Below are 24,600 nucleotides of genomic sequence, written 5' to 3' on the forward strand. Positions count from 1 at the left end.
TTTTTTTTTTTTTGTGGTCACTCTGTGTATATATATATATATATATATATATATATATATATATATATATGTGTGTGTGTGTGATGCGTAGAGCTGCTGTACATGATGTGGCCTTTTTCCCACTTTGTGTGTCTTTCCCCCAGAGGAGGGTGAGTACTTCCTGAAGGTGCTGATCCCCAGCTATGCAGCCGGCTCTATAATTGGCAAGGGTGGCCAGACCATCGTACAACTGCAGAAAGAGACGGGTGCCACCATTAAGCTGTCCAAATCCAAAGACTTCTACCCCGGTAAGAGGGAACACTCACTCACTCAATCAGACTGACAAATCAGAACGGCTCATAAGCATGTCAGGAGTCCTCCAACTCATCAGATGCTTTGGCACAAAAAATATTTTTTATCCACACCGTGAACTCAAGCGTCTTCGAGAATAAAACCGGATCTGGATGCGTCGCTTGTCCAAAGCACGTCTGCTCTCTAGTAATCTGGTGTCAACTCGATGTGTTGGTGTCGTTCCAAGAATTTGCGATTGCGATCTGACCTGATGGGACCTTGAAGCAAGTATGTGTCGCTTTCAAAATGGCGGCTCTCTGAGCTGCTGCTGTAACACTACCGGACCCGCAGCAGAGGTTGGTTAATTTGACTTCTAATCAGCTGCTCAGGGGGGAATCTGACAGGCCGCTTCATCCCGCTCTCGTTGCTTCCACTGGTGACAGTTTGTTGCGGCGCCGGGGCGTTTTTCTAGCATCTGAGCTAAATGAAGGAGAGGAAACTGATTGAAAGTCTGGAGCCGAGCTTCACTTCTCTCTCTCATTACATATTGATGTTTCGAACTTCTTCCAGCCACCGCTGTGTTGCGAAATCCTTCTGAGCTGTAACAGACATTATAGGGTAACAACAACAGGCTTTAGTTCAGCAAGCTGTCATTCTGAGAGGTCTGACAGAGTTTGACTTGGTTGCCATTTGGTGGTGACAGAGGAGATGTGCGTATGTTGCCCTCAGGTGAAATAACAGATATACTGACGCTATTTTGGTGTCATTTAGTCATCTGTTCTGGAAGAATAGGTGGAGAGGTGATTATTTCAGCTGAGCCAGTTGTTCAAACCTTCAGAAAAATTACAGCTTACATGTAATTGCCGTATTTGGAAAGGAGGGACGCGAATTCTTTGGCTAATGTGGCGAAAATGACATCTGGACTTTGTATGGTAAAGGATTCTCCAAGTATGATTACTTCAGATCAGGGCTGTCAAAGTAATTTTTATTTTGAGCCAAATCAAATATCTGAATGTTCTTAAAGGGCCGGTTGTGCCACAGTACATTGTTAAAACCAATTCAATTGTTAAAATATCAATAAATCGCTGTCCCTCCAGGAGTTTGTGATTTTTTTGTGTGTTTTTTGCTATCAAAATGACAGATTTTGTGGTGCCAATTTAGAAATGTTTGTAGGGAATTTTTTTTATATTTGCACTAATGTATGATGATAAATTTGACTTTTTATTACAGACAACATTTATGTTTTTGAACGGTCAGAGCAGAGAACCCACAAACTCCATGCAGGCTGTGATTTTAACCATAATAAATATCACAACTATTTCACTTTTTCTTCTTATTACTGCTGTTTATGAGGTAAAACAAAAATAACAAGCTAATATTGTTAGCTGGTTATTTAGCTGAGTTATCTATTTGTTCAGCTAGTCAGCAGATATAAAATAGCATTGTCTCAGTAATAGTGATAGGTGGCAATTCTTTACTTTGCACACTCTGACTGTGCATGTTTTTGTCCATGTCTACAAATATTTTTAAGCTGCCATCTTTTTTTTTTCTATGTCAGGAAAAAATGTGGACACCTTCCTTGGCAATGTGCAGCAAGAGGTGGGGGAGGGGCATTACTCATTGCTCCATGCAGCCAGAGAAAACTCAGTCTGGAGTATTATAAACCTTGGTCTGCCATCGGTTCGATTAATGGACCTGATTTTATAAAATGAATCTGTAAGTCATATTACCTCCCTCATCGTTAGCCGTTGGATATTTTACAGACAGACTCTGTGTTTGTCGCTAGCTTGTGTTCAAGAACGTTTTACAAGATGGAGTCGTGTCAGGAGTTGAAATGTCAGCCAACCTGACTTTTCTTTAAACGAGGTAAAGCTTTGGACATACGAGCTGACAGCTCACCGCAACAAGTGGGGGAGGGGAAACATGCCCCACTGCTGCGTTCAACCAAAAACACTCATGTTTTACTCAAACAAAAACAAAAATGTAAAACATAGTTTTTATTTAAAACAGAAAAACAACAGTTGTTCCTTAGGTGGCGTTACCATTTTGATTATTACTGATAACAGTGATCTCTGTAACATACATTTGTTGTTTAGGTTTTGATACATTGACTACTGAAGCTGAAAGCTGTAATTAAGACCCGCTAAAATTAGACACACACAAAAAACATTTTTCCATAGAGTGACAGAAGCATAACAAGCTGATGTTAGTTAGATAATTAATTGGGCTTCTCAGTCAGGTAGACAGCCTGCAGTCGGCAGCCTCCGGTATCTCACCAGGATTGTTTGTGGACCAGAAATATCTCAGAACTGTGTTTGCTGTTAGGAAGGGAGAAGTTCAGGAGCCGTCCTCCAGCCTATCGACTGGCAGTGAGCAGCAACTATATTTAAATAACAAATATGACTTAAAACCTTTGACTTTGTAATTTAATGCCTTGAAATTGGACCTTTGCCTCTTTAAAAACTCCTGCTCTGTCTGAAACTCTGCCTTCAAGGAGCCATCCCAACATTGCTCAACTATGAACCTTTAAAAAACTTTTTTACCAGCATTTCCCTGAGATGTAGCAAAGAGGTCAGCAGATGCACATTTCCAGCAGGTGTTTGCTAATTGCTGCTGGCTAGTCTGAAGGAGCTGAGTGGGGGAGTCACGGGGGAAGGGATGCTCTGTGGGGTGAAAGATTGGAAGCTTGGAAACTGCAACTCCGAGGAGGAGCTGCATCTTGAAGGCGGCGCTCGGTCCAAGCAGGGGTTTTGCTATGGGAGATTAAAAGACTTCTCAAACATGCATGAAAGAATCAAAACAACACTCCAGGTTTTGATGAGGGAATAACATTATAACATGATTTAAAGCTCAAAGAAGTTGATTTTATATAATCATCTTTAATAATTTCCCCCAAAGGTTGCAGATTTTATTTCCAAAGCTGCCTGATAATCCCCACAAAAGTCTGTGCCTGGCTGCTGTTGTGCATTTCTCCCCTAAAATAATAGTTTGGATATGCAGAGGTGCACATCCTAAGCATTCATTCTACCAAAGAGTATCACTCAAATATGGCAACAGGAGAACGTTGCACATGCAGCTCAGTGACCCCTGTCAGCGTGGAGGTCAGCGCCGATACATCTTACCGTCCAAACACCAAACGCTTGATTCATAGAGGAGCCTGCCGCTTTGTCCTTCATGCTTCAGAGGAGGTTTGTGAGTCGGCTGCAAATAACAGGTGCCAAGCGTCTCGCTGCTTATTAGGTCCAGATGTTCTCCGTAGAACCAATGCGAGCAAATAATCCTTATGATGTTGTAGACATTTTATCAACCATAGGTACATTTAGAAAGCAAGATTGGTGCTTAAAGTAAGAAACAAGCAGTTGTAATTTGTTAGCATGCTCACAAATGAACTGTTTACTCAGGTGATAATCCAGATGTTTTCATATTTTGAATTCACTGCTGCTGTTGGGTGACAAAGGCAGAAAAACGCTGTTTCCCAGAACGCAATCCGAGTTATAAATAACTGCACTGAGCTTCTGTAGTGGGAATGGGCTGGCATGAGATTCTTATGGTATGACATAAAGCAGGATAGCAGCAATTATTCCCATTAAAAACAAATAGCACATTAATTATTACATTAAATATAAGACTGTCCTCTAAATTTAATAAACATTCTGGAACCTTAGTAAATATGTTGTTGCGATGGAGACAGACTTGTTCAATAAATTAGAATATTATTGAAAAGTCTATTTATTTTAGGAGCTTTATCACTCAGTGAAACACATTATATAGATTAATTTTGACAGCCCTTATTTTTGTTTGTAATAATGGTTTTTCGCTTACAGCTAATAAAAACATGAGTTTGAAATTTTAATATTACATCAGACCAATAAAAAACAATTTTTGATAGAAATGTGGACCTAATAAAAAGTATGTTTAATGCCTGCTGGAATGATATTATTTTCAAAAGGTACTTTTAATCTGACAAATCAGTCTCATCAGAATGTTGAATCTAATTTACTGAATATGACTCACTTCATTTCCACTATCTGTGTTATTTATGACCATAATTCACAAACAAAATAATTTGTTTTGGAAGCAAGGGGAAACTGCAGCTGCCTCCTTTCAGAGAGCTGACTGGCAGTGTGCAGCATCAGGAGTTTAGCTGTGGCACTTTCGCTTTCATTTCTCTAAAATTACCTTTTAACTGTGAGAACAATAGGAAGTGATATGCTTTTGCCCATCCCCCCTGCATAGAAACATTTACAGGAACAGAATATAACGGTACGAGTTGGATAAAAAAATAAAACACAGAACGTAATTTAGATCTGGCCTGTTCTTTCAGAAATGTGTGTTATCTGTTCAAGTGAACTGCAGCAAGAAATCACTGAGGGGAGGACAGGAAGGGCATGTGCTTGCAAATATTTTTCTAAAAATTTATCTTCCACCCTGTTTCTGCTCGCCATGATGAAGGGCGCTGCGCGCGCGGGAGGACAGCTACGTTTGAGGGAATGCTCCGTAGATACCAAACACATAAAACGAGTCATATGTATCTTTATTTCTCATTTTAAGCCATGCATGTGTTCATAGGCCACCACCTGCTCGCCACCATCCCCCCGACTCATTATTGTGATGAGTGAGAAGAGGAGTTCAGGGAGAGGGTGCTGGCAGGAATTTGATTGGGTGGTTACTCTGGCCCACACAAGTAAAACGAAGCAGCTGCTGTTGTACAGTAAAGCCCCGCTTTGTGGAAGTCGGTGCAGCCGAAACTTTGTTGCCTCAAGTGTCAACAGATTGAAAGGTCTGCGACGACAAAGTAACTCAAATTTAAGAGTTTAAGGGATCATTAAAGGGATAGTAATGGGTTTTTAAAATGAGTTTCTGCTGAAGTGTTAGAATCTTACTCACAGCCGATAGCTCTCTTTGTTTTATATAACTATAGATTAGTTGAGGCTAAAGCTAAAGGCTAGTCAAAGAGTGACTAAGAACATGAGAGACCACCAGTCAGTTTGCATCAGTATGCAGCATTTAAGAAAAGTACATGGTTCAGATGATTTTGAATGCAACAGAATATTAACTAACACAAGAGAATCCCACAAAAACACATTTCCTTCACCTTTATCTGATTTTTAAAAAAATTAAACTTTAAAAAGTGCATCAAAATACATGCTGTTATTTGGTGTCTTAACAGACTGGACAGTGTGAGAGTTCTGTCTTTATCAGTCCGCCACCTCAGTGCATTCATTTCAATTCATTAATTAGCTTGAAATTAATCGCTTTTAGTCTTAATATGCAAAAGTTCGTGCCAGAACCTTTGTATTCGTGCGTTTCTGGTACACCCTGTTAATCTGACACACGAGCGACATCCGCAAACAACAGCGACACACAGCAAAGTAGCGATGTGTAAGTTGTGCTAAAACCAGTGATCCCACCAGCGAAGCTGTTCAAGCCTAAAATAAAATAGCATCTCGATGCTAAACGTGTCACAGCAGCACAGACGTCTCCAACGCTAATGTCTGCATCCATGTTTCTAAATAAGGTTTTCTTTTTTTTTTTTTTCAAAGAATTTGTCAGTGAATGAGCAGATTCCAGGAAAACCTGATTGCTGAGTGATTACAGTAGCACTTTGCACAAATCTGATAGTTGAATAACCTAAAAAACAGATTAATAAGTTGTAATATCTTTGTGTTATAATTTAGCAGCAAAAAGGGTTTTTGAATTGAAAATGTTGCTTCTTTTGTTGATATATAGTTCTTTATTAAAAATGTGATTAATTGAGTAAATTACAGACTCTATAATTAACTCAATTAAAATTTTTAACTGAGTCCCACCACTAATTAAAAAAAAATTAAAAAGAAGTTGAATATTTATATGTCAACATTCTGCTGATTAACGATTATCAAGGGAACACCTTCCAATCGGAGCGGTGCATCTCTGGCCTTAAAACAAAACGTTCTAACAATGTTCCACCGAGTTCATACCGCTGACCAATCACACTCACGATGGCAGACCAAACCAATCAAGGGTCAATAAGCATTGCAGCCATTTTGTCCTGAAATCCCTCCGCGACGGCTCACAGTCAGCCTCCCACCCTCCATGCGTCGCCCAGCCGCCCGGCAGAAGAAATCAAACCTGAATTAAATGTCATAATGGGGAAGTGTACAACTGGGTCCTGCAGTTACCAAGATGAATGAGTGGACAGAGTGAAGGGAGTGGATGATGCATGATTGCAGGAGGGTAAGGGGACAAGGGGCAGGCCCAGAAATAGCCTCTCCCAGCTGTACTCAAGCTGCTCGAACACACGCCAAGTTTCCTCTTCCCTCCTTGCCGATCATTGTTGTGCTTAGATTTGCTTCCTGGTAGTTAGGAGAGTTTTAGGCCAAGTGCGATGATGTCATACTTCATTTTTATCTATTTCTTTTTTTTGTTATTTGTTTTTCTGCATGGTTTCTCCCTGCACCTCGCTGCTGATTTTGATTTCTTCTCATTCTCTGGCTTGAGCCCATGTTCTCTGGTGCATTGTTGAGTTGCTAGAGATACGATAAACATGACACACTACGCATTCACCCACTTGCACTTTGCGTTTCGCTCATGCAGGCGGCCTACGCACACCTACTAACACACATCCGCATATTTAAGTAGCTGCAAAAAAGGGCTGTGGGAGTTCTCCTTTTGGACTTAAACTTAGAAACAAAACTTCGGCCTCTTGCCTTCTGCAGCTTCACCAGCCAAATACATGCACACACTGTTTGCAGCATAACACTCTGTTGTTGGAATGTCACAAAAAACACTTAATTAAACAGTGAGGTTGTGTGAAAGAAAACAGAGTAAAAGGAAAGCTAGAAATGTCAGCAAGCGCAGAGACGAGGGTTTTTCCCAAACGCCTCATGTCTCGATGCTGATTTCATCCCTTCTACAATGACGTCATGGGTGGGATTGTAAACGGACTGAAACTGGAGCTTTTACTTCCCCACATTTGTCTGGGCCTCTCTGGTGAATCACGGCTCAACTTTGATCTGAAACAGTTGTTGTGTTGCTGCGTCGTTCTATTGTTCATCTGATATACGCTAACATCTTGTTTAGAGATGTTACTATTGACTGTCTGCTGACCTGGCGGACGAGCCTGATGCTGCGCTCAGCACGGCGACAACTGCTGGGATTTCTTTAGTTCTTGATATTTGTAAAGGTCTGCTGATCAGAGCAATGTTTTTGAAATAATAATTGGCAGAATATTGATACCGCATATTAACTCTTTGCATAGCAACAAGCAGGTTAAATGACCAGAAATGGACTACTTCTATATTTTGCCTTTTCAATGACGCCATCTTGTAGTACTTTTTTTTTTCCACGCTACAAAGTCTCAAAGGCAAGAAATATGATTTTTTTTTTTTTAATGATGCAGCTATTTCTCATAAGTGTGAAGTAAATCAATAAATTATGAGTTGGCTTTTACTATAACAGTGACTTCCAAGAAAGATAATTGAATCTTTAATTGCAATAATTTGCACGGCAATTAATTGTCTCCTAAAATGATATGATTGTGACAGCCTTAAGCAGAGGCAGCTGTAATCCCCCTGGGAAATTATTCAGCTCCGACCTGAAGACGACGTAACAGAACGTTTCTGAAAAGATCTGGAACGGCGAAGCTAGAAACAGACATTAACTTAAACCTGAAGTTCGAACATCTTTTGATGCTTTCGTCCTGTTTCCCATTAAGACGTTCAGAAAGGCTCGTTCACGATTAGCTGCTGTGCTGAAGGAGGAAGAAAAGATGTGGGGAAGTGGTCGTTTAGTTAGGAATACGGCTTTATTTACCGGGTTTTTACTATGTTTGCTTTGCAGAAGAAGTTGGAACCCGGGTCACAGAGTGACGTTGTATTCGGCTTAACCATGTCAGGAAGCATGTGGGATTCGCTAGCATTTGTAATCAGTGAGCCGGCTGTTAGCAACACAAACCCATAACAAGATATTCCTCAACATTTTGGACAAACCAAAGCTAGGCCGATATATTTACCCATAAAGACAACACAATCCTCTCCGGGTAAAAGTAAGAGCTACACGTAAACGGATAATTACTAAATGTGTGTTTCATACGCCCTGCAGCCGTATCGTACTGAGGAACTTCTTGCTTCTCGTGTTGGAATTAAATCATCAGGTTTAATTCCAGTTTGGTGTTGTGACTCACTAAATTATACGTTGACTCTTGTTCTGAGTTCCAAGTCAGAAATATTTTACTCGCATAGCATTCAGAAATAGTTCAGGCAAAAAGCAAAAATACTTATATACTTGCAGTAGAGATGCTTCAGAGATCTGTGGCTGATTTCTGATCCCTATTTCTGTCAAACTTTGACCTGCTGGTGTCTATTTAACTCATTTCTGTTTGTTCTGGGAAACTAATTAACAGCATTTATTCTATCCCTCCTGCCACAAGAGGTCACTGATTATTTATACAAGGAGCAGAGGTGACGTTCCACTGTGTGTGGGGGGCAAGGAGACACTGTTAGATTGTGTTTAATTCATTTAATCAATGACATGATTTGAAGTTTCTAAATGTTAGCATGTTGTATTAGCAGTAAGCGCAGTGGGCATCTTCTACTGTCACTAATTTCAGGTTCTGTGTGCATCTCCAAGGGAATCTACATTCCTACCTTAACTCTGAGTTTCCTAGAAGGCTGACAGAACTCCCTCCATGTTTCACACCATAAAAGAAAGCAGCTCTGCTCTAAGATGCTCAGCCTTTCTGGGATCTCCTCCGGGCTAACTAATCTTTTGCAAATTCAATGGAATCTCCAAAAACTGGGACAAATTGATGACTTGACATCATGTGGAAGACATCTCTCCTGAACAAGTCAGGTTCAAAATGACCAAAACTACAAAGGTATGAAAAGGCAAAGGGAGGAGAGGCCGTCAAAGTCTGGCTCTGTTGTAGCAGCTGACAAGCGTCGGTAGGAAGAACAGCTTCATTTAAGTGAGTTTACATAACTGAATGAGCAGTTTGCTGCGCTGCATGGCTTGCTGTGGAGATGTTTTAATTCCTATATGCTTAGACCAAACATTTAGAAGGTTTTGCACAGCGATAACTGAGTGACAGATGAGCTGCATGGAGCTTCAGCAGACAACCAGAAGCTTATCTGGATTACAGGAAGTTGCTTTTGCTTTTGTGCTTTCCTCTGTCTGTCATGGAATATGCAGGATCTGGAAATATTAGTTTGTTCATAAGACAAAAGGGTCTTGAAAGGGAAAAATTCAAGACCTGGAGAGGAGAGACTGCTGCTACTAGTGATGCTAGCTTCCCTAATGGTGCTACTCACTAATAAAGTTATCTTAAACAATTTTAAAAATATATATGTCTTTGGTTTTGTTGTTGGAGTCGTACACCTCTGTGGTTTTCTGAAGTTTGTTGTACATGTACGAAGCAAAGCGTAGAACAGGAGGCTGGTTTTTACCAAGCTGGTGCACCTCTTGACCAGACGTCATTATTATCCGTCCTGGTGGATAAAAGTCCCCCAAAGTGGAACTTTGATCATTTCCTCACCATTTATGGAGGAAAACATTGGACATAAAGCAAATCCATCTGTGCTTTGAAGACCTATTTCACTAGACTACATGACAGCAAATGTTCGCGATGAGCATGTTGATTTTCATACAAGGTCACACGGATTGTGCGAACCTCTGGCTGGGATGCGATGTAATCCACAACTGTTTCTGGTTAGCTTGGTGAAAATGGAAGATTAACAATAAGGTCTCACATTTTTTTTTTATTTTTTTTATTTTTTTATTTTTTTTCCGGTGTGATATATTTATTGTTTTCAACAAATTAACAAAACTGCAGGACAGTTAACATACATTGACAAACGAATTGTCGAACAGTCAGCTATAACCAGTTTAGTGTGGGATGATGCTGGCAGCACTGGGATCTTCTATATCGTCTTAATCCGTTGATGAATCCAAGTAAGTTCCCTGCTGCAGACAAGATCCAGATTACATTTTGAAGTGACTGCTTACATTTTACAGACATCCCATATGGCAACAATGTGACGCGATGAATATATTCAGCTTTGACATTTGCAATAAAAGTGTTTCAGCTCGGTTTGTAGCAGGGATAATATCATCGGAAAGCTGCTGATGTGTTGACAGTAATTACGGGGGTATTCTACGTGTGGCGGTGTGAGCAGTCCTAATAAATCAAACAAAGCTCATTCTGTGCTAGATTTTCATCTCGGAAACCGTCTGCCAGCTGCCTGAGAAGTGCTGGAACTTTTGCACTTTGTTATCAAGATGGAGAACGTGAGAGGCTTTGGTCCTGTGGGGAAAGCTGGAGCCAGAGATGTGTGCTCTCCGGGGCCCTGACACATTTTTTTTCTCCCCCTCATGACAGCAGTAGGACGAGCAAACTCCGAGCGGGACTCGATGCGCGCACACCTATCACCGCGAAACGCCTCACTCTTGCAGACAAAAGCGAGGCGAAAGCTGATGCAAACGTTTCAGGAAGTGGAAAAAAAACCAGACAGAGGTTATTGTGAGATCCAGAGAGTTTCATGTCCTCTTTGTGTGTCTCATCAACAGCAAGAGGCCTCTGCTTCAGCATTTAAGCACCTTTGCTGTCTAGGGAGATGTAATGTCAGTCTTTGAAAGCCTTTGGGTTGCGTAGATGTGTAACTCAAAATTACTGTTCCAAGCAGAGCGACTTCCTCTCTCAGCATTTAGTGTTGGGAAAACCGAAGAAAAAGCAATAAGCAAGATTACTCAGGGCTATGCATCTTCTAAGTGTATTCTGCTTAGCTAAAGATGACCCAATTCATATTCTTCTGCATCTAAGGCGGCATGGTGAGAGGCCGCCCAGTGTGAGAAAATTACTTAAAAATAAGTCGCATATTTTTTTTTATTTTTTTTTATACTTCATGGAAATGATCCTGTACGCATATGCTGGTTCTTTCTTCTATTCTGGTTCTGATATCTTTATGCATTTTGTTTTTACCTACAATAATGGAGGCTACCAAAGGGATTGTTAAACAAGAAAATATCTAGTTTTACCATTTTCTGCAGTAATTCCTGCATGGTGGACCAGTTATTAGCACTGGTGCCTTGCAGCAAGTAGGTCCTGGGTTCAAATCCTAGCCTGGGGTCTTTCTGCGTGGAGTTTGCGCGTTCTCCCTGTGCTTTTGTCAGTTCTTTCCTGGTACTCTGGCTGCGCCCCATTGTCCAAAAACATCCCAGGTTAATTAGTTTGTGTAAACTGAGAGTACAAGCACAGTCCTGTCTCAAGGGTGTACCTCTCGAACAATCACCATTGAGAATAGATGCATCCTGCTCAACCCCGCAAGGACAAGCGGGTACAGACAACAGATCGAACTCCATTAATTTTCCTAAAATCTAACATCCACATTTTCCTTTAGCACTTTGAAACCTAGAACTCTTACCATGTTTAACAGGTTGATGTTAAAGAAAAGGCCAGATTTAAAGAGCTTCTTCCTGTAGTAATTTAAAGGATGAACATGAAAGTCCCCAATTTCTACTTGTAGTGACAGAGAGATATGTCAAAGTGTGCAAGTCTGCTTGTTTCATAAAGCTCTAAAAGAACGCTAGAACACAAACAGAAAAAAGTATTGTGGCAGTCGGTAAGTATTCTGGATTTATTTTAACCCGCTTGTGTTTGCTTCTGGATATAGAAGCTGCGCTTAACTGAAACTCTACACTTAAATAAAACAGCAGCGAGGAACACTGCAGTTATATCCAGATATTTACTTGCCTGGAGGTGCCGTATCCACCCGTATTACACAGAAATACAGCGGGAAGATCATGGGAATGTCAAACTGTTTAGGAAGGAGACGGGTTCTCTGTCCCAGGTATAAATATGTTTTAGTGCAATATTATCAACCCCAAAACAAATGCAAAATACCTTATGAAGATGCTGGTTGACGCTGATAAGAGAGTCATTATGAGTCCTGCATTGACATGGGGCGACGGGAAGATATTGCTTCAAAAGACTACGTAAAACATCAGATTACATTTTGCAAATGTATTTAGGAACAAAGTTTTGAAGTGTTTGACCATAATGACCAAGCAAACCTAAGAATAGTATAAAGTACAAGGACGGTGTCATCACGTATGCTCAAATCAAGCTTGAGCATACGAGTCTTGCAAATATCCAACGACCTTAAGCAAAACAGCAAATTAGTTTCAAAGTCAATGTTTAGGAGTGGTTGTGCAAAAGTCCTAATCTCAATCCCATGGAAAATTTGTGAAGAGTTGAAAAGATGTGTGTGTCAGGAAGGTAACCTACAAACCTACCTGGAGGAATGGGCCAATATTCCAGCAAACTGTGGTGAAAAGCTTATGGGGTCCAAAACATTTTACCCAAATTCTACCAGAAGCTAAGGACATATATGTTATCTTTTGTTTCATCCTCTCTGTCTCAGCACTCAGGCCTTTAGAAACAGAAATAAGCTACAACAGGAAAAGTTGAGTCTGATTTAACTTCAGACAGTTCTTATACAGTCTGTGTCTATTTTTGCTAACACGACGGAAAACAGATCTCCATTTTCTGCTTATACATTATCACTCCGGCACTGCCACAGGAAGTTAGAAAAGTTTGAAAACTTCCTCAAGTCATCGCATAGTGACTCATGGATGCATTTAGTTATGCATATTGATTTCTCCAAGGTAACCGTTTGCCAGATAATTACTGTACACAGTTTATTCCTTAGTGTTGCTGTTTAAATTGGCTATTAATTTCCTCTGTGATAAATGTTTCTTTGGTAAGGAGTCCTAAGCTGCTGGTGAGCCGGCGTATTGAAAACCAAATCTACTCTCACTGTGTGTGAGAAAGCAATGGAAGAGACTCTCCACAGATCCTACAGGAAGGATTATTTTAAGAAATATAACGTTCTTCTTGTCATCTAGAACAAAACGAGGAAATAAACTCAAATACGCCTTGTGTCGTTTCCAATTTTGAACACAGAATTTCTTCTCAGTTCTTTTGATGCTTAAACTGACCAGCAGTCTGTCCACATCCATTATTCAACATTTCTGTAGCACAACACAGATTAAATCTGACAAATGCATTTTCTCTCTATTGGTTTCAGGCTGTCCTGAGTGCATGTAAATTGGTAAACGACAGACGCAGACTTGTACAGCAAACCTGTTAAATATCATCTCATCAGGTGGTCTTTTTTACAGATTTTACTCAGAGTAGGAATCCAAACCTTTCTCTCGGGTTGCACAGATATACGTCAAGCCGACACACACACACAAAAAAGAATCTGTAGACGTCCTCCATTCTTCCAAAGTACAGGCAAATGTTGCCAAGAGCAAGATGGATACATAAAAAGGAGAGTGTTGTAGAAATCGTGCAAGCCAGTATAAAAGACTTGGTGTTGCATCACCTGTTTCCATGGCTTGGGCCCTTTACCATGGCAACAGAATGCCAGTTGGGTCGTCGATGTGGGCGTAGAAAGAAGCCTGGAGGAAGAACAAATGTGTGTTTAGTCTATTAACGCTGCAAGGCAAGGACAGGCTCAGGATTACAGCACAGTAAGTGTTACATCATCGAAGAGGAATCCTTCTCCCCCCCGTGGCTCGCTAACTAAGCAGTGTTCACTCTTTCAGCTGTTTCTCAGTTGATTGTGCAAATGGAGAGAGTGAAGAATAGCTCCATTTAACGTAGAGGACCATTCATTGCATCCAGGACTTCTAATTACAAATGTAGATCTTAGTTTAGCCACAAGCAAATCCCTCAAATCTGCTCGCCAAGTGTCCACTCAGAGGACTGTAATTGTCGCCCATTGATCACGTTTGTCCTCTTCTGCCTCTTTTATCACAGGAACAACTGAACGAGTCTGTCTGATACAAGGTACTGTCGAAGCCCTCAATAGCGTCCACAACTTCATTGCAGAGAAAGTCCGCGAGATGCCCCAGAGTGCCCAGAAACCAGAACCTGTCAGCATATTGCAACCACAGACGACGGTTAACCCTGACCGCGTTAAACAGGTAAGAGTCTGTTGAGTTGGCAGCTAGATCCTTGAAAAGGAACAAACGGTTGCGAACCTAAGCTGGTCTCTCCGATGCAGTAGTTGTTTATAGTTTAGTTGAGGAACACAAAGGAAAGTTTTTAAAGCAGCTGTAGCTTTTCCAAGGGTTTCAATGCCTAATATTTCTAACAATAGGAGCGTTAAGGTGTGAAGCAGCTCCTGAACACTTTGGTTGTTACCTATCCTACTTGTTCTGTGGTCTGTGACCTACAGTGTGGTAGGGTCAGGAAAATGTGAGTGTATGGGGTTATTTTTACCTGCAGTCTTCCATAGCTAGACAGAACCATGTGGCAGTGTGGCAGCTGCAGCCTAAACCCCAGGGATTAGCAAACTGCTGAGTAGAGTGAGGGCTGGTGTAGTACTCTGACTCAGTTAGAGATACTCCTCTTATCCATTTACCATTAATGCTGTGCAATCTTGCTCATATTTCCTGCTTTTGCTACCACAATCTTTCTATGTCTCTGCAGGCCAAATTGATTGTACCCAATAGCACCGCAGGGCTGATCATTGGTAAGGGTGGTGCCACAGTGAAGGCGGTGATGGAGCAGTCGGGAGCTTGGGTGCAGCTCTCTCAGAAGCCGGAGGGCATCAACTTGCAGGAGCGGGTGGTGACCATCAGCGGAGAGCCAGAACAGAACCGTAAGGCTGTGGAAATCATTGTGCAGAAAATCCAGGAGGACCCTCAGAGCAGCAGTTGCCTGAATATCAGCTACTCCAACGTCTCGGGTCCAGTGGCCAACTCCAACCCCACCGGCTCCCCTTACGCCAACACAGCCGAGGTGCTGCCCAACGCAGCCGCAGCAGCTGCCACTGCCTCCAGCCTTCTGGGTCAGGCCGGATTGACAGGAATGGGTGCCTTCCCTGCCGCCATGTCCAGTTTCTCTGGCAACGATCTGCTGGCCATCACCTCAGCCCTGAATACACTGGCTAGCTATGGCTACAACACTAACACCCTGGGCCTGGGTCTCAACCCCGCAGCTGCCTCTGGAGTCCTCGCTGCAGTGGCAGCTAGTGCCAACCCAGCTGCTGCCGCTGCAGCTAACCTACTGGCCTCCTACGCTAATGATGCCTCCAGCAGTGCCGGCCACCCCGCTACAGGCCTCGGTGGGTTCTCCCTGGGCTCGCTAGCAGCTGCTACTGGAGCTTCCAACGGTTACCTAAATGCTTCATCCCCATTGATGGCTTCCTCCCTGTTGGCAACAGAAAAGTTGGCAGACGGAGCCAAGGACGTGGTTGAAATTGCTGTGCCCGAGAATCTGGTGGGCGCCATTTTGGGGAAAGGAGGGAAAACACTGGTAGAGTACCAGGAGCTGACAGGAGCCCGCATCCAGATCTCCAAAAAAGGAGAGTTCATTCCAGGTACTCGGAACCGTAAAGTTACAATAACAGGGTCGCCGGCCGCTACACAAGCAGCGCAGTATCTGATCAGCCAGCGGATCACGTACGAGCAGGGCGTGCGCGCTACCAACCCACAGAAGGTGGGCTAAAACGAAAGCGAAGACAAAAGAAGGAAAGGATGAAGACAGAGAATAGAAAGGAATTAAGAGAGTCAAGAAGAATAGAAAAAAAGAAATGTCCAAATATATGTTCAATATTTCAGTATCAAACGAGAGAATTACAAAGGAGGAGGTGGGGGGAGACAACCAAGATAAGTGTGTGTGATTTGTGAGTGTGTTTTTAGGACAGAAGTCCTGATGTTTTTTAAAAGTTTGTGTCAAGTCCTTTTGACAATGGTGATCAGAGTAAGCTGAACTGGTCCACTGCCAAGTTGCAGATTCAGGAGTGAGGCTGCGGAGTCTCACCCTCCTCTAAAACCTCATTACTGTTTTCATTTTGTTCTTTTTTTTTTTTTTTTTTTTTTGTTTTTTTTTTTTTTTGTTGGATTTAAGTCGGTTTGAGACCTCGGCTCCCGGTGAGCTGAGCGTATCAGATGAAGATCCGGCCAGCTAATAGAGCTGTTTTACAAACCTTGCTCTTTGTGTTCAATGCAGAAGGCATTGTTACCAAGGGAGAGGTTTTATGACAAGCACCTGAGCTCATCTCAGCTATTTAGGGCAGCAATCCAAGTATAATTTCTTTACAAGCAAACAAAAGCGCATCTATGTTGACGTGTGTCGAATTCTAGCTCATTTCATGACTGAAATGACAAAAAATTTGGGTATTTTATATTTTCATCCTTTAACTTATTGACATAGTCTCATTCAAACACAAGTAGATTATTTAAACCTGCGAACGCAGGTTGATCTGAATGTAAAAACAATTTTAGCCTGTTGCTATTTTTTTAATTTTTTTTTCCTTTCCAGGGATCAAACGTTGTGTTGCAGTGAAAGAAATGTATAACTCAAACCCAGTCTGAACTGTGCTCTTGCCGTCTGCAGGTATAGTTCAGGGGTTGAAGAATCAATGCGAGAGGACAGAGGAGACACACAGGAATGTATAATCTATATTTTAACACAGACACACATAGAGAACGCTCCCACAAACGCACAAACACTAGAACATCATTTCATATTCAGCCACTGCTACAAACACAAAGAAATATGTTGTTGACGAACCCTTTCTTGGTGCTATAGGCTTAGATTTGTACCTCCTGTACCGTGGAATTCAAACGTTTCCACAACTTGAGTTTTTACTTGATTCGAAGTAGCCGTCGTGTTGTCCAGCCATTGGTAGCCCACTGGATCTGACCCGGCTTCTTACCTAATGACAATTGATTGAATTCAGAATATTTTGTGAGTCAAAGCAGTCCGGCTGTTCTAATATGAGTCCATTGTTTTATAACACAAGCCGAACATCCTGCAGTAGATAACACCTGACATACTTATTTGCCTTAGCCAGACATTCGTGACACCCAAGAATTATCTACAGGCTCAGACTTCCTGGAAGCAGTGGCAGTTCGCGAAGAGAACAAAAGCACTACAAAAGCATTTTTTTTATAAGAAGAGCTGTAAGAACCTACATCTGTGAACAAAGAAGCTATTGCCTTTTCTGTAAGGGTACCAAATAGTCCCAACGTGGAGCAGAAAGCGAAGTTTTGGAGTCACTTTTCTGTGAGAAATGCTTCCTAATTGACATGCCGACAAGAGAAATTTCTGCAGCTCACTTAAGCAGAATATTATTGTTCCCAACGTACGTTAATGCTCGAGTGGAGCATATAATGAAACGTGACGTGTTTTTTGGATTGTTGTCTTTTATTGCCACTTTGCTTGTCTTGACAGTGGCAGGCCAAATGTCTGAAGCACTCCAAGATTACTTTGCATCTGACCCCCTCTGTGCTGCTATCCATAGCGTTCATCCTGAGTCTGCTGGCTCTCTAAAGACTGCACTGTGAGGCATTTAGACCGCAATGTAAAGTGTGTCTGTCCTGCTAGGGGTGTGAATACATCTTTATATGCACATTTATGTCACAAGATCAAAACCAATCTGCAGAGCCGGCCCAACGCTCCAAACATGGCCATCTTGTCTCTATTAGGTTAGCATATCAAGGACATGCCAATTTTTTAAAAAGACGTTAGCATATAGCCTCCATCCCAAGTTTCTTTGACAAACCTTTATCCAAGGGCATAGCCTAAGTAAACTACGTAGAGCTCCAAGGCCAGCAGGGGGCCCCAGAGAGCACTTGACTTCTCAAAGCGTCAAATATGCATCAGTGTTTAGAAAGCATATGTCTATCTTTAACGTCGCTCAGAAGATTTAGCAATTTCTAAAAGAGTTTTAAATTCTTTTAAAAATTTAAATTAAATGTTGTCTTTAAAAAAATGTATTTATTTTTATTTTTAAGATCTGGCAAATGTAGTAACTGAAGTCATGTGGAGAGAAATGGTCTTTGATTCCAGCAGTAGTCCTGGAACGCAATTATTCAAATTAATTGGAAGTTTTCTAATTAATGTTGATTAATCTATTTTTTTTAATCAGCGATACTTGGCAAGTTTGTCAATCCTAATTGATTTTGGCTCATGACTAAATCAGTGAGTAGATTTCTACATGTTTTAAGTGATCAGGTCAGATATAGATTTGCTTTCTTTGGCTCTGAAGTCTAGGTGTAGGCTGTACACAACCATGTTCTTGTTTCAGCTGCCTTTGTGGGGGAAAAAACCAAAATATTTCCGCCCAACAAACCAAGCCAAGTCCTCCATCACTGTTCACCAAGCTCACACATGTCCTGTTCATTGACTTTAGACTTAAGGTGCATTACTGCCTCCTACTGGGCTGGAGGGTGTGGAACAGTTTTACCAATGTGCCAAAAACTTAAGAGAACTGCAATTAATGCAGTCGTTTTTTTTTTACCCACAATTTTGTCTATGTTTAATTAATCAGAATTAATACGATTAAGTTCTAGTTAATGGTCTTAATGCTAGTTTTTTTTTTTTTTTTGTTCATTTTTTTCTTTGTCCTGCTTTTGTCTACGCTGGTGCCTAACAGACAAATAATGTGAATAAAGCAAATAATTTGAAGGTCGAGTGAAACACACTCTGTGATTAAGAAGTAACTGTTGTCTTATTACTAAAGAATGAACAAGAAAACAATCAAGCTTGGGCAGTTTAAAGAGGCGTTACTGGTGCCTTGGTGGAGGGGCTTAACTGGAATCGGGCCCCAAATGAAATTCTGCTTGGGGCCCCGTACGGTCTTGGGCCGGCTCTGCCTTACTGTACCAACAGAGAGGATTTCTCCACACATGTATTTATTACACCTGCGTCTTTTGACTTTTTTTTCCCCTTTACTAAATTTACCCATCTAATACCGACCCAAACTGAACCTCCCCGGTCGTCGTACGTCCGCCTCCCTGTTGCTCTAAGGGACATTTCCGATATAGTCGCCATCAAGCCAAGCTCTGTGATCAGCTTCCTTAATGCAAAGCTGTGAGGGTTGGTGCTGAGTTGTGTGAAAGAAATTCAGACGTTCCCAGTTTTCAGGAGAATCTGATGAATGGACGTTTTTGTTTTTGACGAATCGTGTGTGGAAGAAAAAAAAAGAGAGAGAGAGAAGTAAGCAGATTTCAAACTACTTTCAAGCAACTCTTTGTGTGTCAACATTCTGCGTGGCAATACAAGCGGTGGGCCTTTCTTCCCAGCTCACGTCTCTTCCTTTCACTCTGTGCTTGGAAGGACTCACAGTCATCCATAACTACAATCTGGCCACCTGTGAAATCATTGCATAAGCGAACCTTTTACTGCCCGAGATTTTAGCATATAATAAGATAAAAGCACAAAACAAGGGGGTGTTTTATCAATGCAACTGGACTGTTGGACTCCAGAGAGCTTCTCCTTCAGAGCTCCCTGATCCATACATTGTGCCAAAATCCGTTTCCTCTCCCTCCCATTAACGTTCCTCTTCCTCCCGATGTTTTCGTTCCCCTGCACGCCCTCCCGTCTGCGTTCTGAGGCTCCTCCTGCGTCCCCAAGCCGCCTCCGTCTGTCCGTCCTTCCCTCCTTACACTGTGCTCTCCCCCTCTTTCTCCTTCCTCTTGTCTTGTCGTCTCATGGGCGATGTGTTGGACGCGCCGTGGGTGGGAGTTATGCACTACGGGGTTGTAGGGGTATGAAAATGTTTTCCCAGGCCGCAGAGTTCACAAGGCTAAAAATGCACAGAAAAACACCTGCCTCCAAAACTGTGACACCCACCGAGACCAACCAGCAAACGTTAGCTCAAAAGTGTCAATTTTTTTTTTTCCTCAGCGGGAAGAACGAAGAAAGATTTTGTGGGTTGGGGGGAATAGGTTTGGCCTTTTAAAAGGAAGGAAAAAAATTTTAGTTTGTTTTTATTTTTATTTTATTTTATTTTTTTCAAAACTAAAAGGCAAATCTTGGCAGAACGAATATCAATCCGATGGCCGAGCTCGAGCTCTAAACAAAAATATTTCGGACAGAATGCATAAGACACGCGAGAGAGAGAGAGCAACGTGGGAACTTGTTTGTGACCTCAAGCCGAAACAGTGACATCCTTTATGCATATCCTGTTATCTGAAAAATGACTAGAGCTCATTTCTGTGGAATACAATATGTCACGTCATATGATCTATATGTACTTTATTGTAGCTATTCTAGTTTGTAGTCCAAATGCAGTCCAGCGTTGTCAATACAATGTGAAAACTATGTTATATTTGTGTGGATGATGAGAGTGCCAACTAAGCCTGACTAAGATTAGCTTCGCAGTTTGTTTGTGCATTATGATGCCTCATCATCGAGCGGCGGTGTCCATATTTCTGTCACTGATGATTTAGTTTGACAGTAAGAAAAATGTTAAGAATATTGGAAGCAATATAGTAGCATGTTGTCCTGTTTTGTGTTTTATGTCTGTTGTATGAACCTTTGAAATTACTAAGATTTTGAATGAATAGGTTTACATGTACTTCTTTTTGTAAGTTATGAAAATGCTGCTATTTGATAAGTAAACTATACAAAAATATTTTAGTGGAAAAGATGTCTGGTCTGTTGATTAGAGCTCCGACGGGGTGGAGCGTTAAGCCGAGGTGTATAGAGCGCTATACAGTATTGGTAAGATAGTAAAAGTAATAAATAATAGACTCCATAGTATGACCTGTGCCAAACTAGACCTCCGCAGCTTCTGAATTTGTAGATGTGCGATCAAATGTTAGATATCAATAACTTGTTTAGAAGTGCTGATCAAGTGCCAATCAAACACTTATCTTTTAAGTTAAGAAAAGATAATCAAACGCATTACTTAAGAAAACAAAGGACAAAGAACTTTTTTGTGCATTGTTTTATCCCATAGGTACATAGAGTAAGAGTTAAAGGTTGTGATTTTTATGGATCCATGTTGTTTTACACTCCATGCATCCCTCGTGTGTTCGTTTGACCTGTGGCTTAAGTACCGCTGTTTTTTCTCACAAATGTCTCTATAGGCCAGCATGGACTAAGCATAACATGTTATAAGCATCCATAACATAGCCATTAACAATCAAACGATGTGTTTGTGGAGTTCGGTGTTATCTTTTTTGCACGTCTTCTATTGCATGGTATCAAAGTAAAAATTATGGAGGAAAAAAAAGAAAAAATGGGGGGGTAAAAAAAAAAAAGTCTAAAAATTTTGCGAGGAGTCTCGCAACATTCAGAGACATAAACGCTGCATGCAGTCAAATGTATATCTCTTTGAGTTGAACTCACCTCATGTTAAAACTGTTGGATCCTTATGTTGTGAGTTGGGAGGGAGCTCATTATCGTCATGTTGGCCCAAAAAAAAAAAAAAAAAAAAAAAAGACACAAACATGAACACGCATCTGAGATCGGATTTCTCATGGGTCGAACTCATCTCTCTAACGTCATCTGAGAAGATTTTGTTTTTATAATGTTTTTTTTTTTCTTCTTCTTTCTTTCTTAGATCCAGAGGAGGATTACAAATGTGAAACAAGCAAACGTGAAAATGTTACTCAGTGCATTGGCTCTTTGTGTTTTCAGGATCTCAGCTGGAACCTCATGAATATGCCACTTTCTTTCTTTTTTATTTTTTATTTTTGTCACAGCTTGAAAGCCCAGATCTAATCTAATGAATGTACTCATTTTTTCTTGTATTCTTTTGATTAATTTTTGTAAAAAAAAAAAGAGAAAAAAAAGCATTTTTTTGGGGGGGGGGTTCTGTTGAATGTCTAACTGTCTTTAATGTAAATTCACGGCAGGAATGTCAACTACATGTAAAGTTAAATGCGTTTAAACGGCTCCAGTCAGGTAAAGGCCTCAGACGGCCGCAGTCATGAACCAGATATGCGAACACAACTTCCGATTCGCTGTCAACATTTTCCTGTTTGTTTGGTGTTGCATAAATGCACTTTATCGATGGGTGGGCGGGAAATGAGGCAAACCGTGTTGGCTTTCCACAACCATGTTGCTGTCATCCTTTGTTCTGATTTATTTCTTCTTCTTTTTTTTTTCCCATGTTGGGTCTCGAGAATGACGGGAAGGGCTGGAATCTCGGACAAAATAGAAAAGTAGCACCTGTTTCCTCTCTCTAAGGCTTCTCTGCCACATTCCCGGAGGACTGATCTCTACACTCGTGTCCACTTTGGTTTTAAATCTCAAATTAGGATTGTTTTTTTTTTGTGTGTGTGTGTGTTGTTTTGTTTTTTTTTTCTTTTCTTGTTTTGCCAGAAGATTTGAAGTGAAGGGTAAAACATCAGATCTGAGAGACGTCCTTGGCACCAGCAACACGAAGAGCGACTCTGCCGCCCCAAACGGAGGAAAACCACAAAGGGAAAAAGCTGTGATTGGTTCAGGCCTGCTTGTATCAACGATTTATCCGTTTCATCGTTCCGTGTTTCGCATCCGAGCGCCAGACCAATTGGCAGCGTCATTCCAAAGGTGATTTTTTTTTTATTTATTTTTTTTTTTTTTGTCGGTTTTGATTTTCACTCCAAACGTGTTCTGGACATTCATCCCCCTTCACAAGAAGGCTAGGACTGATTTTGAAACGCTACAAAACTGGCTACGGCTGCTCACTCCTCTCTTTGAACCAATTCTACCTGAGTCTCTCTTTCTCTCTCTCAGTCTGCACGATACCATGACTTGTTTCATTACGCCGAGAACCTGCAACTGTGTCCACCCTTTAAAACGGGTTAAGGCTTTTCTGGGAAAAAGGAAAAAAAAAAAAAAAGGATTTCTTTTCCAACCAGACATGAGGCCATTTCTGTGTTTGACCCTCAGAACCTCCCATGGACTTTGTTGACCTTCTACATCCTCAGAACTCATGTGTGTGTTGGAGATTGAACTCTCAAGCTCTGGAAGACTGTTCTGTTCTGTTTCGTTTTGTTTTTTTTTCCTTTGACTGAACGCTTGCTTTATGTGTCAACGTAAGGGAAGCACATTTGTACTTTGCAAAAGTTCTCATGTCTTTAGGTTTTGGGATTTGCTTTGGCGTTTAACCTCTGTTCGCTCCATCTCAGACAAAAATGGACTGACAGCATAAGATCAAATATTTCCGGCTTGAGCAGAGAGTGATGTTTTGTTCATTGGGTATATTTCTCTTCGATACTTACAAGCGAGAACGGTTCCGTCTTTTCTGTCGTGACGAACGAGGAGAATCTGTGAGAATCTGTGAAAGTCCGCAGCGTAAGGCTACCTAAAGGGCTTTCTCTGAGAGCATTTATACGAGTCTCTTGAACGTGGTTTGGAAAGAAAACGCCTTCTTGTGCCATTTTAAGGGAAAACAAAAAACGAGAAAGCTTTTTGTCAATAAGAGTGCCAAATAATCCCACACTGAGCCAAAAGGCAGCCAGCCGTCGTAACTGTTGGATCTGCGGGACGATCCCGTCCCGGTTCCGCTCCCCTATAAAAAGGAAAAAAAAAAAACAAATAAAAAAAACATCACCCTATTTGTGCAATGTTGGAGCTCACGTACCATTATTGTTATGCTGCCAGTCTGTTTTCTGCTTTGGTCAGAAACATCTCAGAAGCAGGATATTTTCTACAAAAAAAAAGAAAAAAAAAGACAACAGCTACTACGGTGAGGGAAAGAGAGGATTAATTACTCGTCATTGTTTCTGTTTGTTTCTTTGAGCATCACTCATAATAGATTTAACGGTAATGACTATTTAATGTAACTGTAGTACTGTGTTTGTAAAAGAAATTCAGTGAGTTGTGTTCTATGACTCGTGGACTACCAGTGAAGTCAGCATTTCAGTGTTAATAATTGAATTGTTTTTTAAAGATTATTTTTGCGACGGCAACAAAAGAGTCATTATAAATGTTCATTTTAACATCACTTGTCTTCTGCTTCCTTCTTTCTCCACCTCGGCCTCAGGTTGGTCGGGCCTGCGCAGCAGCAACCGACACGTTTCTGCTCTGACGCTTCCGCCATGACGCGAAATAAAAGGAGAGGGCAAAAATCTAAATTTATTTTATACCTGGTTTTTATACAGTGCCTTGGGAAAAAAAGGGATTCACATGCATTTCACAATTTTTGCACCGTCACAACTTTGCCCGTCACGACGGCAAATTTTGCCGCACGATAAACTGTCCCAGAATTTATCACGATAAACGATAATGTTGTTTCTAGACCTTTTTCGAGTAACATAATGGCGGTAATTGCAAATAAACATCTAACACTGCAACGTTTTAGATATCCAAAATAAATAAACCAAAAAAACAAAACGACAAATAAAGTGAACTATGGCGTATCTATTAACAAAAGTGTCCTTCAAAATAAGACGAATGCACCAGTCTGAAGGCTTTGTCATCCGGTTTTTGGAGGAAAGAGGAAAATGATAAATTATGCAAATGGAAATTCTGAAGCTTGTTGTAATTTATCATGCGATTAATTTGTCGCAGAGAAAACTAATATTTTAACAGTTTGTTAATTGGTAGGTTTATCA

The 24,600-nt window shown here is 41.1% G+C and overlaps 1 protein-coding gene across 2 annotated transcripts in view; it reads left to right on the top strand.

Moving 5' to 3' along the window:
* nova1 (NOVA alternative splicing regulator 1) overlaps positions 1-21,482 on the top strand; it is a 33,664-nt gene extending 12,182 nt beyond the window's left edge. For both annotated transcript variants that reach the window (XM_015033739.1, XM_015033740.1), the window contains exons 2-4: positions 144-287; positions 14,072-14,238; positions 14,747-21,482. In XM_015033739.1, coding sequence (XP_014889225.1) covers positions 144-287; positions 14,072-14,238; positions 14,747-15,766 — 1,331 coding nt within the window. In that variant the 3' untranslated portion in view covers positions 15,767-21,482. The remainder of the gene's footprint in view (positions 1-143; positions 288-14,071; positions 14,239-14,746) is intronic.
* The last annotated feature ends 3,118 nt before the right edge of the window (positions 21,483-24,600 follow it).

Source organism: Poecilia latipinna, unplaced genomic scaffold (genome assembly GCF_001443285.1).
Source record: "Poecilia latipinna isolate Pla-1442-1.1 unplaced genomic scaffold, P_latipinna-1.0 Scaffold278, whole genome shotgun sequence".
In the NCBI taxonomy this organism is placed as follows: Eukaryota; Metazoa; Chordata; class Actinopteri; order Cyprinodontiformes; family Poeciliidae; genus Poecilia; species Poecilia latipinna.